The sequence below is a fragment of the Camellia sinensis genome, chromosome 5, assembly GCF_055761805.1.
Source record: "Camellia sinensis isolate YWXY chromosome 5, ASM5576180v1, whole genome shotgun sequence".
Lineage (NCBI taxonomy): Eukaryota > Viridiplantae > Streptophyta > Magnoliopsida > Ericales > Theaceae > Camellia > Camellia sinensis.
The window spans coordinates 185,128,834-185,146,555 of record NC_138965.1 but is presented as its reverse complement, the minus strand read 5'-3'; the positions used below and the strand labels follow the sequence as shown (position 1 = coordinate 185,146,555).

Here is a 17,722-nt window from a genome sequence, read left to right as displayed (position 1 = left end):
AAACAAAAAAACAAAATCGACACCAAAACGACGTCGTTTTGGTGTCGAGTCGCGTTTCGAGCCGCGACATTCGAGCTACGTAGCATGATCGTATTTGCAAAATCCTTTTTGTCTTTTCTTTGGCGTGCATTTTTCTGATATCTGAGGAGAATCCTTATCTTTTATGGATTTTGTCTTCTTTTGCTGGAGCGCCAATTATTGATGTTGACCCTTCGAGTGATTTTTTCAAAGTTGAGTCTTTGTGGAAAAATTTCAAAATGTAAAGAGTCAAGAAATAATTTACTACAACATGTTTAAAACTAAGAGTAATGTTAGAGACCCCAAATATTCTACCAAAAATTTTATTAAATGTCTCACATGATTATGGGACCCACACAATATGGGTCCCATGTGAGTCCCACACGACATTTAATAAAATTTTTGGTAGAATTTTTGAGTGCTCTAACATTTTTGATTTACTAATAGTAATTGAGAGAGGTGTGGTCTAGCCGACATTTTCTTACGTGTCAACCCTTAATTGCTGCACTCCTCAGCAATTGGGTTGCTACGGTCACCGGATTTGCAGTTGCGAAATGCAGAGAGAAAATCTAGAGAGAGGTGTGGTCTTGAAGCTCAAGCATGGCTTCACCATCATCACCACCGTGGACCTGGCGATGGAAGAGAATAGGTGACTCCGATGAAATTCTCAAATTGTCGTTGTTCTTCTTTGAATTCCTCAATCCTCTTCGCATTCCGTTTGATTCACAAAAAGCTGACTCGTCTCACCACTTCCTCCCTAGATTCATCTTCTTCGTCATCGTCTATTTCTTCTGCTCACAATGGCAGGAAGAGAGTGAAGAAATCTGTAATACCAGAAACATTTGGGGATAATTCAAAGAATGAGGTCTCTGTTAATCGACCTCAGTCCCGAAAGAGGACAAATTTGAGTCTCAAATCGTTGCTCAGGAGGCGATCTTCGTGGAGAAGGATCTTATTTGCTTCGACCAAAGTTAGAAGCATCGTTTTGCTCAATCTCATCACTGTTGTTCATGGTAAGCTTTTCATTTCTCTCTAATTTATGTTTATAATAACTTTCATTGTTTCTCTTTAGAGCAATGGTTTATGAATTGTTTTCGAAAACGTTGTCAATTTGATTGTTGTAGCTGTAATCTTCGAATACATTGATCATATGGAAACATAATGTGGTGGATCAATTACTGAAACTTACCATAACTTCAAAAAAGAAAAAAAAAAAGAAAAAGAAGAAGAAGAAGAATATTCTGAAGTAATATATATTAGATTATTGACAAAGATTTTGAGACCGGGATGCTTAATTTTGAGAGTTTCTGTGTATTGGAAAGGTTAGTTAGAAGAAGAGGAGGCTTTAATGTAGTTGGTTGGTGTTGTATTACTTGCCACATGTTGCAATCTTATGTCTCTCAGTTGGGTTTGAAGAGCTTTTGACTGCTGCATGATTTTGAATGACCATGCGACTGAAAAAGCAATTGGAAGTACAAATCTGTCACTAGAATTGGTCCATTTGTTAAATTCAGGGTCATTGCCTCAACTGATAGAAGTTGTGGCTGCCAATTCAGTATTTTATTAGCCTTTTTCGTAATAATGGTTTCCATTTTGTGCCCTGGATCAATTTATGATATAGGATTCTGGATTAATGTATGGCTTTTAATTCTCAATCCAATTTCAAAATACAGATCCATGTATCTAACCTCAAGAAATTGGGATCAAGGTTTTTTTAGTTTAGTTGAGTATATGATGAGCTTGTTCTGCTGCGTTATCTTTGCTAGGCACTTAATCTGAATCCTATTGAAATTGATGCTTGCTTGTGAGCCAAATTCATATGTCCTGACAAGAATATGTAGATTTAGAGAGAATGGTTTTTGTCATGTTTTTCTCACTTTTCAAAATACATGATGGGGTTTTGAAAGAAATTGTATTGTGGGTTATAGGAGAGATATATCATTTTGTGATTTACATGGATTTTAATTTATGAATTTTTTTTGATTAGATATGTTGATACAATAGTGTCAAAACAATTCAAGTAAAAAATTGAATTCCTAATTATAATAAAACATAGAACAGCACTAATTCTGCCATCTTTTTTTATGGTTCTATTACCCCTCTCTCTCATGGTGGAGCCTACTCATGTGAGAGGGGGCCTGTCATGGCTGTGGTTCCCATCAATAAGGTTGTGGATTTATTGATCTGAAACATGAACATGTCCAAGTCTAAAAGAACTTTAAACAAATATTAGTACACGTTTGGACGTATGTTTGATACGTGTTGGAAAATGTCCGACTAGTGTTAGTGTCTAACATGTGTCGGACATGGACATGCCACCTTCTTGAAAATGCCTGTCTTAGGCCAAAACCTACTTACCTAAGAATGCATGGTATGTTGTTGCTTGCACATTCTTGACTTGTAAAGGAAGAGCCTTGCCTGTAAGTACTGATCATTTGTGCCAAATAATATATTGTTTGTTGGGTAATATTTTTGCATATACTGTAAAAACATTTTAGTGCATCTTCACTGCAGGGATCAATATTTTCTAAAAGAGTTATTAGTTCCTTGTAGCTAGTAACATTCTGGTAGTGAAAGAGGTCGAAGCAATCATGGATCCAGCAGCCTTCACCGTTGTGCGATTTGCAATGTCAGCGATTCCATTTATCCCTCTTGTTTTACATGCACGGGGTGATGCTCAGACCTGTAATGCTGGGATAGAGTTGGGATTCTGGGCCAGTTTAGGCTATCTTATGCAGGCACTTGGACTGCTAACGTCAGATGCTGGGCGTAAATCTTTTATTTCCATGTTCACTGTAAGAAAGCTCATCAGAAATTCATTTGCACTCTAAGTTTATTAACTGGAAGTATATCAGTCTCTGAGAGTTCTTAGCGGCTCTATTTTAACAAATGTTTGGTGAATAAATCAGGTAATTGTGGTTCCCTTGCTTGATGGAATGCTAGGAGCCATAGTTCCTGCCCGTACCAGGTTTGGGGCTCTAATGTCTATTTTCGGAATCGCAATGATGGAATCCAGTGGGTCACCTCCTAGTGTAAGTATTGAGCTAGTCCTACCAGTTGTTCTTCCATGCATTTTGTAGGATATGCCAATAAGAAAAATATAGGAAAAATAATTTTTTTATTGGAGTTTGTTGCTCTGAGCATTTGATTGCGTTCAAACTAATATAAATTAGTCATGTCTTCCATCAACTCATTTCAGGTTGGTGATTTGTTGAACTTTTTGAGTGCTGTATTTTTTGGGATCCATATGCTAAGAACAGAACATATTTCAAGAAGTACTGATAAAGAGAACTTCTTAGCACTCCTTGGATATGAGGTTAGATAATTAGGCGTGCTTAAGCTGGCGCTGCTTCTTCCTTAAATAATGCAGTTCCATGTGAAAATTAATGTTCCAGCTAATTGACTTTCATTCATGGTTTGAAATTCTATTCCATGCAGGTATGTGTTATTGCTCTCTTATCAACTATGTGGTACTTCCTTGGAGGCTGGATTGGTGGCATCCACGAAGGTAATCCCTCATTGTGGACATGGACAATGTTTTGGGATTGGATGGCAGCATTTCCATGGTTACCTGCACTTTACACTGGTGTATTTTCAACAGGGTTATGCTTATGGGTAGAGGTAAAATCCTTTTGCGTTTGCCTCAGCATATAAACTTCTATTTTTTATTTGATTAATCAATCAATTAATTAATTTTTTATTTTTATGTTTTTGCTTTTTCATTTTTGTGTGGTTCCTTACAAATGACTAAACACAACTTACGTGTAAAAGCCTTCTGCAAACATTTGACATTCCTTTTTATATTAAAATGATAAAATCATGAAGCTTGTTTGATATTAAAATGATAAGTCTCATGAACATAAGGTCATAATACAAAATGCCATTGCCAACATACTAATGTAAAAGTATATAATTTGACGCATTGTTTAACAAATTGAATCTAAATCCAAACAGATATAAGTTAGTAAACAATGAATCAAGAGAGAAAGTAATGAAAGTTTTATTTAACTTTGATAGCAACTTAAATCTTTTAAAACTTGAAGATTGGACTTTTAAAGAATGTAGATCTAACATTTCTGCAAAAGTTCTATGTGCCTTTTTCTATCATTTCACAGTTAGAAAAAATAAAGAAAAAGAAAAAGGCTGAAAACTGGGTCATATATAAAAAATCTATTCAAAACAAAAAAGTAACAGTCACAACGGTGCTGTAACGGCGGTATAAGGACTGTTACAGCCTTTATGTTATGGTGGCTGCTGTTACGGTTGTGAATTTCAGTCACATCAGTTGCAGTGGCCATATTGGTAGCAGTGACCACCGAAACCATTACGCAACAGTTGCGGGTTATTTTTAAAACCTTGATAGAGTGGCAGGTGGGAAAAAATAATATGGATATATCCGGCTTCCCTCTTGTGAAACCCATTGACAGCTTGAGGTTTGTGTTCTGATAGGATATAACTTACTGAGGGCGAGATTTCGCACAGAAACAGGGAAAGAAGAGAAAGTTGAAATCAAGGCACTGCAGCATGAGTGTCTTAGTGGGAACCCCTCTTTTAAATCCACCGGCTCTCAGATGACAAATTTATTTCCTTCATGTTTGGGATAATTTGGCAATGTTTCTGAGATGAATTTGATTGATTATGCAGATGGATGCTATGCGTGATGTATCAGCCACCGAAACTGCTATAATTTATGGCTTGGAGCCAGTATGGGGTGCTGGTTTTGCATGGTTTCTTCTTGGCGAAAGGTGGGGCTTGACTGGATGGTTTGGCGCTGCTCTTGTGCTAGGTAGGATACTATTTATCTTTTGCTTCTGGGTTATTATTTTATGCGGATTTTGATTGTCAAACTTGACAACAAAATTGTTTTTGAGGTTACTTTTTCTCAACTTTCAGATTTTACATCTTGTCATCCTTCATGTTCTGGACACTTGTTCACAGCGAATAATTGAAAAGCAAACAAAAAGATCTTTACCTTGATATTTCCCAGCTATGAAGCACGGACACCTCTCCGAGGGCTCCGTACCCGTGTCAGACACGTGTCGGACACAGACACGCGTCGGACACGCGGTTGACACGTGTCCGACACTCATCAGAGAGTGTCCCATTTTTTTTTTTTTTTTAATTTTTCAACATCCGGACACGTTTAGGACACGTTATAGACACGTTTGGGACACACGCGGGGGCAATTTCACAATTTACTAAATATCTTTGGGGTCGATTTGTAAATAAGCAAAAACAGATCCGCGATTTTGCCCTAATCTACTTCAAACTACTTCGAAGAGTAGAGAAACAGCAGAGAAAGGGTGAGAAAGAGAGCACCTGACTTCGTCGTTCGTCTTCGTCTTCTCTCCTCGTCGATCGTCACTCCTCGTCGGGCGTCTGTCGTCGGTCGTCTATCGTCGATCGTCTCTCGCCCTTCGTCGTTAAGGTACACCTCTTCTTCGATCTGCGATCTGCGATCTGCGATTTTCATTCTTCGTCGATCGTCAGTCGCTCTCTCTCTCTCTCAACTCTTCTTTCCTCAGACGATCGAACCCGTCTGATTTTATTTTATTTTTTTCTTTTATTTTTTTTTCTTTTATTCTGATTTTAATTTTATTTTTTTCTTTTTTTTTATTTTAATTTAATTTAATTTTTTCTTTTCTTTTATTTTTTATTTTATTCTGATTTTATTTAATTTTTTCTTTTCTTTTATTTTTTATTTTATTCTGATTTTATTTTCTTTTCTATTATTTGAGTATATAATTTTAATAATGTATGTTTATTAATTTTATTATAGGAAATTTTGAAACAATTTTGTTTTGTATATTTTATTACCTTTATTTGATTTTTTAAATAATTTTATAACATATAATAAATAAAATTAATTATATATACTGAACGTGCCCCCAACGTGTCGTGTTCCTTATTTTTTAAAAATTTACGTTTTTGCGTGCCCGTGTCGCGTGTCGCGTGTCCGTGCTTCATTGTTTCCCAGTGGGCCTTCTATGGAGATGCATAATTTTAAGTGGAAACCTTAACTTCAAGGAGAACTATCCCAAGGAAGAAAACCATGATTCGAACCAATCACAAAATCCACTATAGAACCCACAATTATAAGATTTATGATGCTAGGAGTTACAACCCTTACCCCGTTCACCTAACTTGGAAATTTTCCAGAAGTGCTCCTTGCACTTGATCTCTACCATCATTCACCTAACTTGGAAATTTTCAAGAGGTGCTCCTTGCACTTGATCTCTACTATACAAGGTTTTGACCCAGTCAGCCTTCTCTGATCCTATAATGCTCCATGTAGCTTCTCGTTTTGATCTCTGTACTCTGACTGCTTCGCTACCCACAGACCATGGTTGAAGGGATCACATTATGCAGTTAGAGTTTTTATGCAAGAGCACTCAATCTAGACCTAAATCAAGCTAATGAGGGGATACGCACAAACAAGTGTGAGAACTCTCAAGATTGCTTAACCTGTTTTATCTCGTGCCTCTCTTATCCTAATCAAGAATCGAAGCGGTCCAATTTCCACATGCTCGCTCAATAGCCTTGTCGAGCTGGTAGTGAGCACACCTCTATTTAAGGGTTCTCACTTGAATCCTAAAGCAAGAGCATAGAAGGTGCACTAGCCCACTCGAGCTTTCTGTCAAGTGCATAATGTACATGCTCCTTTGGATCTCTACCGACAGTCCTTAGCTCAAGCACACTATCAAGCACAAAGTGAGCAGATCTCTCTGGATCTCTGCAGGTTTGCAGGTCCAGTGCACTCAAGATTGAGTGAGGTTTTGAGTGGACTCCTAATTCTTAAATTTTCCTTTTTTTTTTTTTTTTTGTTTTTGTTTTTGACAATTTAAAAAAAATCAAAAGTGTAAGGAGACAAAAACATGTTGAGATGAGGTGCCTAATAGTTAAAATTTTTCCCATAACTTTTTTTGAAAAACAAACCAAACAAAGCCCAAAAAGTTTTAGAATTCTAATAAATGAGCTCTAATTGAGAGTGAGTCCCATTGTGATAGTGACGTTTGTGTCTTGTTTTTTATTTTTATTTATATTTTTTCTTGTTATTAGAGCTCATTAGAGTTCTTTCATGGGGGATTTGGTGATAGCCCCCTCACTATCTAATTTGTCTTTTAAAAGGACAAGAATTATATAAGTACTTTCAAAATCCCCTAATATTTTAAAACTTGTTTCTTTTACTATATTACCCTCATATCTATCAGCTCTCCTATTAAGTCATCTTCACTATATATTTCATAAAAGTAAAATTTTACTTTGTATGAAAGTAAAATTTTACACTGTATAAAAGTAAAATTTTACATTCTGAAACTAAAAGTAAAATTTTACTCTGTATGAAAGTAAAATTTTACTCTGTGTGAAAGTAAAATTTTACATTCTGAAACTAAAAGTAAAATTTTACTCTGTATGAAAGTAAAATTTTACTCTGTATGAAAGTAAAATTTTACATTTTGAAACTAAAAGTAAAATTTTACTCTGTATAAAAGTAAAATTTTACTCTGAATAAGAGAAAAATGTTACACTCTGAAACTAAAAGTAAAATTTTACTCTGTATAAAAGTAAAATTTTACTCTGTATAAAAGTAAAATTTTACACTCTGAAACTAAAAGTAAAATTTTACTCTGTATAAAAGTAAAATTTTACTCGGAAAAATGAGTAAAATGTAAGACTCTACACAAAAGTAAAATTTTACTCTGTATAAAAGTAAAATTTTACTCTGGTTCTGTCAAATGAAAAAAACAGAGCAATAGAACCAGAGTAAAATTTTACTCTGATTCTGTCAAATGAAATTAGATACAAAACAACAAAAATAAATAAAAAACAAACAAACAAACAAAAACAAAACAAATTAATCAACAAATCAACATATCTAATTGAGAAGAAAAACTTCTAAAACTCGATCAACAATCACAAATCGCAATGAAAAGAATACATGTGTTCAACAACACTCATACACACAAATATATATATATATATATACACACATATATTCAAAACTCAAATCTGTGTTTAAAAAAATATGTATAACCAAACAACTCCACCAAACATGCCTCAATTTAGAGACGATCTGTTTCTCCTCGTAGACGATCTCCTTCGATTCCGGCACCGGAGGGCAAATTTTCGGCCCGTAGTTGATTTCATTCCCGATGTTCTTGATGAGTTCATCGTAGAGATCAGTTTCGGCATTGTTGATCGTTGGAGTTTTGCTTGATAACTAACTGGACTTGGCTAGGAGAGTGATGACGATGACGTTGCTATCATCGCCGGAGAAGAAGTTACCAAAATTGTCGAGAAATAGAGCTTCAGATCTGGAAGGGAAAGAGGGAGGAGAGAGACAGAGAAGGTGGGGAAAGAGTGGGTGGAAAATGTGGGAAAATTTAGTTGAGGGTATAATAGTCTAATAAAATATTTAAATTATAAATTTTGTCCTTTATGCAAGACTTTATAATTATGAGGGGGTTTAAAAAGTATAATTTTTTTTTTAGTCCTTTTAACAATTAAAGGAAGGTAAAGGGGGTTTATAGCCAAATTTCCCCTCTTTCATTTAGATGGATGTATCATTGTTGTTTACAAACATGGACTGGACCGTCCAGTTTTAACAGTAGGCCCATTTTTGGGGTCAAATTCAGTGATCCAAGTTCTTCATATTTTAAAGTTTGTCAAGTGAATTATTCATACAAAAAAATTAAATTAATTAGATAATGATAATCTTATGTTCGGAATCAATTTTATATGTAAAAAATGAATGATGAGTATAATTAAAGTATAATTATTCATTTTTTTAATACAAAGCCGATTCAAGCATATAGTAAACATTATTCAATTAATTTAATTTTTTATATAAATGATTTACTTGACGAACTTTAATTAGATTAAGTTAAGTTGGACATAAAATAAAATATTAAATTTTAGCATACAGGACCAAGTAAACAAGCAAAGTGTTCAATTTTCTGAAGAGGTAATAAACGACAGTCCAATTAGTTTAAGTTGATTGTAAGAAAAAAGAAAAAAAAAATTGAAATGAGAAAGCTGTTTGAAATTTTTTCTACAGATAACAAATGATAATCCAATCAGTTTAAGGTGCTCAAACAATATTTTAAAGATGATAAATGACAATGACAGTAGCCGAGGACGAATTTTCAAGATCAACAAATGACAAATTAAAACGTACATAAATTATAGGGAAAATCGGTCTAGGGTCCCTCTCTCATTTTTCGTAATGGAAGAGGTCCACAAAATTATTTTTTGATGTCTAAGGTCGTAAACATATATCAGACAAATTTCAGTCAAACCCATTGACACCCCTCTCTCTCTCTCCCTGTTGGACGATTTTTTCTCGATTATTTTCAACAACTCGAAGATCGATCGACTGTGAAATTCTCTATCGAAGTTTTTGACTATCGCTTTGCCAATGCATAACTGAGAGAGAGGGAGAGAGTAATGGAAAACGGTACATCAGAGAATGGTGTGTGCTCGTCGGAATCGATCAATGGAGCACAAGATGTTTGGAGTTGTAACCAATCTCTTGCTTCTTCCGCTGATCATCTTGTCGTCATGGTTCATGGAATTCTCGGAAGGTCTTTGGTTTTTCATTTTGAATTCTTTTGATTTAATTCTGGATCTGATAATTGTTTATGTACTATTATTATTATTCTTTATGTTTACTTGTTTTGTAATCAGCAATTAATTTCTTAAACTTGGTGATTTAGAGTTCAGATTGTAAATTCTGGATATTGAAGCCTTTTTCTTTGAATTCCTCGGATGTAGGTTAAAAAATATAAAATTTGTTCTTCTCAGTACATTTGCTCCTTTACTAATACTTAATTTAGAGGGCAATTTTCCATTTTCAGTGATTAGTAGATGAGATTCATAAGAATTCAGCTTTATTTTTTTTGTTAATTTTTTTTTTTACCCTCATCTCTTGATATTGCAGATAGTGTGCAATTGGGTGTTTTTAAGAGATTGTGTTGATATTTTTCTTTTATCTCCCATGCTGAAGTGAGTAAATTTCTTCATAATTTTGTGTATTTTATAGAATCAATTGTTAATGTCTCCCCAGTTAAACATATTCTTTTGCTTTCGAATGTCTACTACTTGCTGTTTCAGTTATTTGCAGTGTATGTTACTGAAAATTGTTTGATGATAATGAAAATGAATGTATTCTTTTTCAAGTTTGATAGGCGTTCTTTTAGTATTTCCTTGACTATCTCTGTAAAAATTAGGACACTAGCAAATAAGAATACGAAATTATCAAGACAAACCAGATAATTTCTCTGGATCAACCCAATTGAATTTCTCTGGGTTGAAGTGTCCAGAGAAATTTCAAAGACCAAAAACATAATTTCTCTGAGTTGTTGTTGTTGTTGTGTTGTTTTTTTTTTTTTTTTTTTTTTTTTTTTTTTTTTTTTGGTGATGCAGAAAATTTCTCTGGTTTTAAATCCAGAGAAATTCTTTGGTGATGGGATTTTCTCTGTGAATATATATCCAAGTCACCGCAAAATCGATTGGTTCTATAGTGGATAGAATTTTGAAATTTTTTCTGAAATTTTTTATGTGATTTGTTCAGAGAAATTTGAAATTTTCTCTGTGATGTCCAGAGAAATTTTATGGATAGAATTTTCTCTGGAAATTTGATTTGGAATCTGATAAAAAGCTTCATAGTTTTAATATAGGGAAGCATTCCTACTTAAAGACTTGTGCCACAGTTGGGGCATTTGGGTCTCCGGAGTCGAGTGACAGTGGAGATGGTAACAACAGTAGCAACAATGATGGAGAATCAAACCCAGATTTTTCCAAAATTTCTCTGGTTCTGGTAAGTTGCCATTGTTATCCCATTCTAATGTTGCTTACATATTACAATGTGGAATTTTTCCAGTTGAATTCAGTTGAACAATGTTGCTTACCTAATGAATCACAATGATTTGGATGTGAATGAGAAGAAAAGTAGAGAAACTCATCCAGAGAAATTTGGTCCAGAGAAATTTCTCTGGGCCAGAATTTCTCTGACCAATTTTCTCTGCATTGAAATTTCTCTGGGCCAAATTTCTCTGGTTCCAGTTGAATTCAGTTGAACAATGTTGTTTACCTAATGAATCACAATGATTTGGATGTGAATGAGAAGAAAAGTAGAGAAACTCATCCAGAGAAATGTCGTCCAGAGAAATTTCTCTGGGCCAGAATTTCTCTGACCAATTTTCTCTGCACTGAAATTTCTCTGGACCAAATTTCTCTGGACTGAAATTTCTCTGGACTGAAATTTCTCTGGATCAAGGTTAAGGGACCTTAGACATTATGAAAATATTGTTGAGGGACCTTAGACATAAAAATATTTGATGTCCTTTATGCTATAAAATCATAATACCAGGGACCTTAAAAAAAAAACCCCTAAATTATATATATATATATACACTTAATTTCTTCAATTTAGCCCTGGTTTGGCTATCATTTTGAGGTTAAAAAAAGCAAAAAATAACAAAATATGCTAAATAAATTAATAAGACAAAATATCACATCTAATCCATTTTCATTATATTTTTTTTTCTCATAAAAGTCAAAAAAATTAAAAAAAATTCAAACCAAAAGACGATAAAAAAGTCAAACTAAAAATCTCCCAACACAAGAAATAACTATTAGCCAATGCCAAACACAGCTTCCTCAAATGCAACTGGCGCCACCCTCTTTTGATAGAATTTATATTTTGTAATGAAATAATTTGTTTTTATAGTCCATAATGATAGGTGATGGTATCCATAAGGTTATGTTTGTTTGGGTAGACATGAGTTTAGGATTAGATTAATAATCCAATAAAATTATTAATTTGATATTTGGTCAAATAATTAAAGTACAGACTAATAATCCATTCGGATATAGTATTCCACATATGATGGATTATTCAATCCCATAAAGGAGGGTGAGATATAAATTGAAAGATTAAGCCAAAGTCTGGATTATTAGTCCATAATTATAATCCTAACTCAGTCCAAACCTAAGAAAGGATACAAATTCATAGTCCTTGGACTATTAGTCACGAGAATGTTAATTCAACCTAATTCAGTCCGCCCAAACAAATATAGCCTTAGTGTGGTCTATAGACTGGACATGATTAAGACGGGCTATTGGGTGTTCATGAGGACAATTATTCGAATCGTTCATATGATAAGATTTATTGAATATATATTATAAAAATATTTAAATTAATTAAACTTTTATAAATTAAATTCACGTTTTTGTTTAAAAAAATAAAAAAATAGTATAATTTTAATAATTTCTTAAGATTATTATTTAACTTGATCACGCAATTATATTTATCCGATTAATTTTATTTTTTATATGTTATAATATAAATAATTTAAATCATTAAAATATAATCAAAATAAATCTGACCAAGTGTGACGGTACGCGTGATATCATAACCCGTATCCCAAATCCTCTCCACAACATCACACACCACACCACACCACACCACACCACGTGACCAAAACTACTCCAAGTACGGATAATGTGATACGCTCTAATCCAAGCGCAATGATTTAGAGCATTAATTTTAATGCTTTAATGGAACATTAATGACATGATAATGAGTAAAAAAAATAAAATAAAAATAAATTAAGATCAAAACATCACATCACTGTGAGTGGAGCCCACTACCAATTCATTAGAGCTAGTTTTAGAGCTTGAGAATTAGAGTTCCAAAGCATTTTTCCTAATCCAATTGGCTTCAATAACTATTAATATTTATAAATTTATTAAAATTTAAAATAATTCTTTAAAAATATGATATTTTCTTTAAATTCAATTGGACTACCTACCTTTCCCATTAGTTTGCTTTAAACGTAACGGGCTCAGCCGACACATCAGAAATACCCCGGTGGTTAGGAAACATGAATTAATCATTACTCATTCCCATCTTGATAGAGCTATCCATTAACAGGGACAGTCACTCTCATAAAATTATTCGGAAATTTATCTCTATCATCCCTTATATGTTCTATATAAATCTCACATTATATAAATTAATTTCTATCTTATAATTATTTATTTAGAAAATTTTGAATGAATAAGTCTGAGTTAATAGATTTTTTCTAACAAGAATATTAGAGATATAAATTTTTTTATTAAAATTTTTACTAAGTACTCATATGAATGTAAGACTCATACTTATGGTAATATTTGGGGAAAAATTGATAGGAATTTTAAGGTGACTACCCATTTTGATTCATAAATAGATGAAGCAAAAGAGGAAAAGGTAGGCAAGTAAAGTTTTGATATATAGAAAAAATAATCAATTTATAATAATGTGACATCGATAATTTAAATATAAAAAAAAAAAATCAATTCTTTCAATTTTATATAAGAATTAGACCAGTTATTTCTTACATTGGGGCTTTCTCACAGAGTTTGCTTTAATCATTCTATTTGCTCATTTTGTAGCTATATGTAGATTATTCGCTAAAAAATAATTGAATTGATCCAATAATTGCTTGCTTTATTAAAAATTAAATAACAAAAATAATTTTGAGAATATTAAATTAATTTCTTAAAAGAATAATCTATACATATAAACCAAAAATATAAGGGGGTTATTACCCTCCAGTGGTAACAGCAAAAACTTATTACAAAATCATGAAATTTTTTATAATTATAATTATTAATATTTATAAAATTTTCTACTGATTTGTAATTATATTTTTTAAAATCCACTGATTGATATTTCTTCAAAATATAACCAGATGGAATATTAAAGTATGTCATGTGCTGGACCTATAGGATAGGATTGGATAGTCCAATCATTTTCAATTAATTTGTGGAATGGTAGAAATTTTGATTTAAAAATAAGAAAAAATTATATTTTAATTGGATAGTGAAAAAATAGTTTCATATTCATACTGGTGCAAGTTTTTTGTATATATATAGGGCAAGTCTTTTTTTGTATATCAGAATTGTATAAAAAGAATTCTATTTTTAGTGAAATTATTTTTAAAATAATCCATTTATTCGTAATTTTGAAGAAAAATTAGTGATCACAAAGTTTGCATACAAATTTTTAAAAATATATTTAAAAAAGAGGAATTACACACCAGTGGTGTGCAAAAAAAATTAAAAAAATTATAAATTTTATAAATATTAATAATTAAAATTATAAAATTTTTTATTATAATAACTTTTCAAAACCTCAATAGTAATGCATTGAAAATATCCTGGTGATCATATCTATTCTGATGAGACGTATGGAAAGATGAGTTAATTATTGGTCTGGCATGGTTCATTGGGATAATAATTGTGTTTGATTTTAATTTTTTGAATTTAAATTTTTAAAAATTAATTTTTTTTATTTTTAGTGTATATTTTTAAAATTATATGTAATTGTTTTATTTAATTAGATGTATCAAAAAGTAAAATATTTATAAACAAATATTTTAAAAAATTAATAAATATAAAAAAAATATATATTAAATTCTCGTATTTTTTTTTATATTTTTGATATTTATTAAATTTTCTTTAAAAAAAATTCACAAATATTATATTTTTTAAGTGTATTTATGTTAAGTATATCTAAATATTTTAAAAATTATTTAAAATATTAAAAAAATCAATAAAAGTACAAAAATACAAAAAAAAATTTAAAAAATTTCAAATTTTGAAAAATTAAATTTTGAAAATTCAAACTAAACAAATTAAATAGTGTCACAATAATTACATAGAAAGATGAGTCAATTATTCGTCTGGCATGATTTATTGGGATAATAATAGGATAGTATCACAATAATTACAAAAATTTATACTATAGGCGATGAGACGTGTAGAAAGAGGGTCCAGTGTGATTGTTGTGTAATCGGTAAGACTAATTTTGAATCCTATTTTGATGTTTGAATCATTCAAATTTTAAAGAATATTGAGAACATAATACTTGTAAAAAATTAAATTAATCAGATATCAATAACTTGTTTATCAAATAACATTTTTATATTAAAAAAATGAATATGTATGTATCAAATTAAATATAAATATTATTTGATAAAGAAGTTATTAATATCTGATCAACTTGATTTTTTACAAATATATTATTCTTGATATTTTTTAAAATTTAAACGATTTGAGTCATCAAAATAAGACTCAAAATAAGTCCCACAGGTTGAACAACAATCACTGTTGTGCTTGATGCACAATAGTGACATTAGACCCGTAAAAAGATGAGCCAATTATTGGTTTGGCATGATTCATTGGGATAATAATAGGGTAGTGTCACAATAATTATCACTCCTTTCGTTTCAAAATAATAGTCACTATGTTTATTTTTAATTTTTTAAAAATATTTTTAAAAATATTTTATTTTTTTATTTGAAAAAATTATTCATAAATCTCATTTGGAGAAATGTTATTCCATTTAGTCTTAGAAGTTTTCTTTCAAACCAATTAGTCACTTTTATTTTGGATATGTTATATTTTTTTTGATTTGGGGGTTTGAAAGTTTATTAGTTTGCTCTTGTGTGTGATTTTGTTTGGATTTTTTTTTTTTCTAATATTGGGCGTGTGTGAGTAAGGTAAATTTTTACATTTCTATATATTTTTCTTTTGGGATTTAGTGGAGTGATTTGTTGGTGTATGATGTTATCCCGTTTGTGGTGTTATTGTTGTGGTGTTCGTCCCTATTGTAACGTTGATATTATAACTTTGACATTAATTAACATCCAGACATAATACTAATGTAATTCATAAAAAAACTCTTTATTGTACTTTTTTCCAAATGTAACACTCCAATATAACACTCTAAAAAAATTCCTTTGTGTAACACTTTAAAGTAACACACAATTTTTTTTTCTTATTGCAACATTCTAATGTAACACACATAAAAAATTTCTTAACGTATTTTTCCCAAACGTAACACTTTAACATAACACACAAAAAACTCCTTAATGTAACACACAAACTCCTTAGTGAAACACTCTAATGTAACATACAAAACAACTTCTTGATGTACTTTTTTTAAATGTAACACTCTAATATAATACTTAAAAAAATCTCCTTAATATAACACTCTAATATAACACACAAAAACTCTTTTGTGTAACATTCTAATGTAATACAAAAAAAAATCGTTAGTGCACTTTTTCCAGACGTAACATTTCAATATAACATTCTAAAAAAATTTATTAGTGTAATACTTTAATGTAACACACAAAAAACTTTTTGGTCTACTTTTCCCAAACGTAATGCTTCAATGTAACAAAAAAAAACTTCTTAGTTACATTTTCTAAATGTAACACTCAAATGTAACACTTTAAAAAAAAAAAAGAATGTGAGATTCTTCAAACTATTTCGAAAGGAGTACAAATATTCCTTAGTAAGTTTTAAACAAATGTATAATTTCAAACTGTGAGTATTACGTTTGAAAAAAAGTACACTAAGGGTGTTTTTTAGTATTTTTTGTGTTACATTGAAATATATTATATTAGAGTGTTACATTTGAGATTACACTGATTGAAGTATTACGTTTGGTAAAAGTATACAAAGAAACTAATTTTTTAAAAATATTTTTTTTTGGAGAGTTATGTTTGGGAAAAATATACCAAAGAATTTTTTTTTGAGTGCTACGTTGTACCAATTGAGAAAAGTACACCGATGAGTTTTTTATTGTGTTACGTTGAAGTGTTACGTTATTGGAGTATTACATTAGAGTTTAAGTTTTTGTTCGTAATGTGTGATTTGTTCTAAACTGAGGGAAAATCCAAAACTTTTATAGTGCAAATTGCCTAAATGTGTAATTTTACATTTTGAAAAAATCACTTTTATCCCTAAAAATTAAACCCAAACATGTAGGTGAATATTCTTTTATGTAATTTTCACTTTAATGGGACCTTTAGATTTATAAAAAAAAAACGAAAAAGAAGAGGACTAAGCCGTTCACAAGATCACATTTTGAGATTTATTGGTGCTTCACTTTTTTTATTTTTCATATTTTTTTTTATTTTTATTGATTTTTTAAAAATCTTTTAAGCAAATTTTTTTTTAAAAATTTTTGGACGCACCTAACATAAATATACTCAAAAAGTATAATTTTTGTGAAAAAATATTTTAAAAATCCACTAAATTCTTCCGTATATATATATATATATATATATATATATATATTGTATTTTTGCGTATTTACTTATTTTGTAAAATATTTTTTTACAACTATTTCATTTCTAGATATATCTAAGTAAGGAACATCTAAAAAAGTAAAAAAAAAATTCTTAAAATTTTAAAAATATTCACTGAAAACTAAAAATAAAAAATCCAGTTTTTAGAAAACTGAATTCAGAAAATTGAAACCAAACACACTGAATATTTTTTAGAAAATTTAACTTCTTTAATAATATAATTATTATACTTTAAAAATATTAATTTTTTAAAATATCCTTTGATAATATATATTTTTTAAGAATATCAATTGTCATGATTGTATTTTTTATGTTGTTAATGAATTTTTTTGTTTATAAAAAAAGAAAAATAGGAAATCATATTATTTTAGTCCTTCATTTTTGAAAAGGGACTAGTATTTTGGAATAATAAAAAATAAAATAAACGGTTAATATTTTCGGACGGAAGGAGTACAAAAATTGATACAGAGGAATAACAGTAGAGTAGAGTGGTAAGAGGAAATTTTTTTATATATTTTAATAATTAAAATATCATATACTTTCTAATGATTTGTAAT

The 17,722-nt window shown here is 30.6% G+C and overlaps 1 protein-coding gene across 11 annotated transcripts in view; it reads left to right on the top strand.

Annotated features, from left to right (window-relative positions):
• The first annotated feature begins 486 nt into the window (after window positions 1-486).
• The window catches only part of LOC114271799 (uncharacterized), a 206,716-nt gene continuing 189,480 nt past the window's right edge, over window positions 487-17,722 (top strand). Inside the window, exons 1-8 of one of the 11 annotated variants that reach the window (XR_014330694.1) lie at window positions 491-1,031; window positions 2,572-2,813; window positions 2,928-3,050; window positions 3,218-3,334; window positions 3,457-3,639; window positions 4,663-4,804; window positions 9,959-10,023; window positions 10,687-10,837. Coding sequence is in view for 9 of the 11 variants with exons in the window: in XM_082870716.1 (XP_082726842.1) it covers window positions 677-1,031; window positions 2,572-2,813; window positions 2,928-3,050; window positions 3,218-3,334; window positions 3,457-3,639; window positions 4,663-4,804; window positions 10,698-10,945 (1,410 nt within the window). In the remaining 2 variants the exon portion in view is untranslated. Of the gene's footprint in view, window positions 1,032-2,561; window positions 2,814-2,927; window positions 3,051-3,217; window positions 3,335-3,456; window positions 3,640-4,662; window positions 4,805-4,911; window positions 4,998-9,958; window positions 10,197-10,686; window positions 11,098-17,722 lie in introns of those variants that run through there. The other 10 variants (XM_028213441.2, XM_082870720.1, XM_028213442.2 and 7 more) reach the window with 10 other exon arrangements.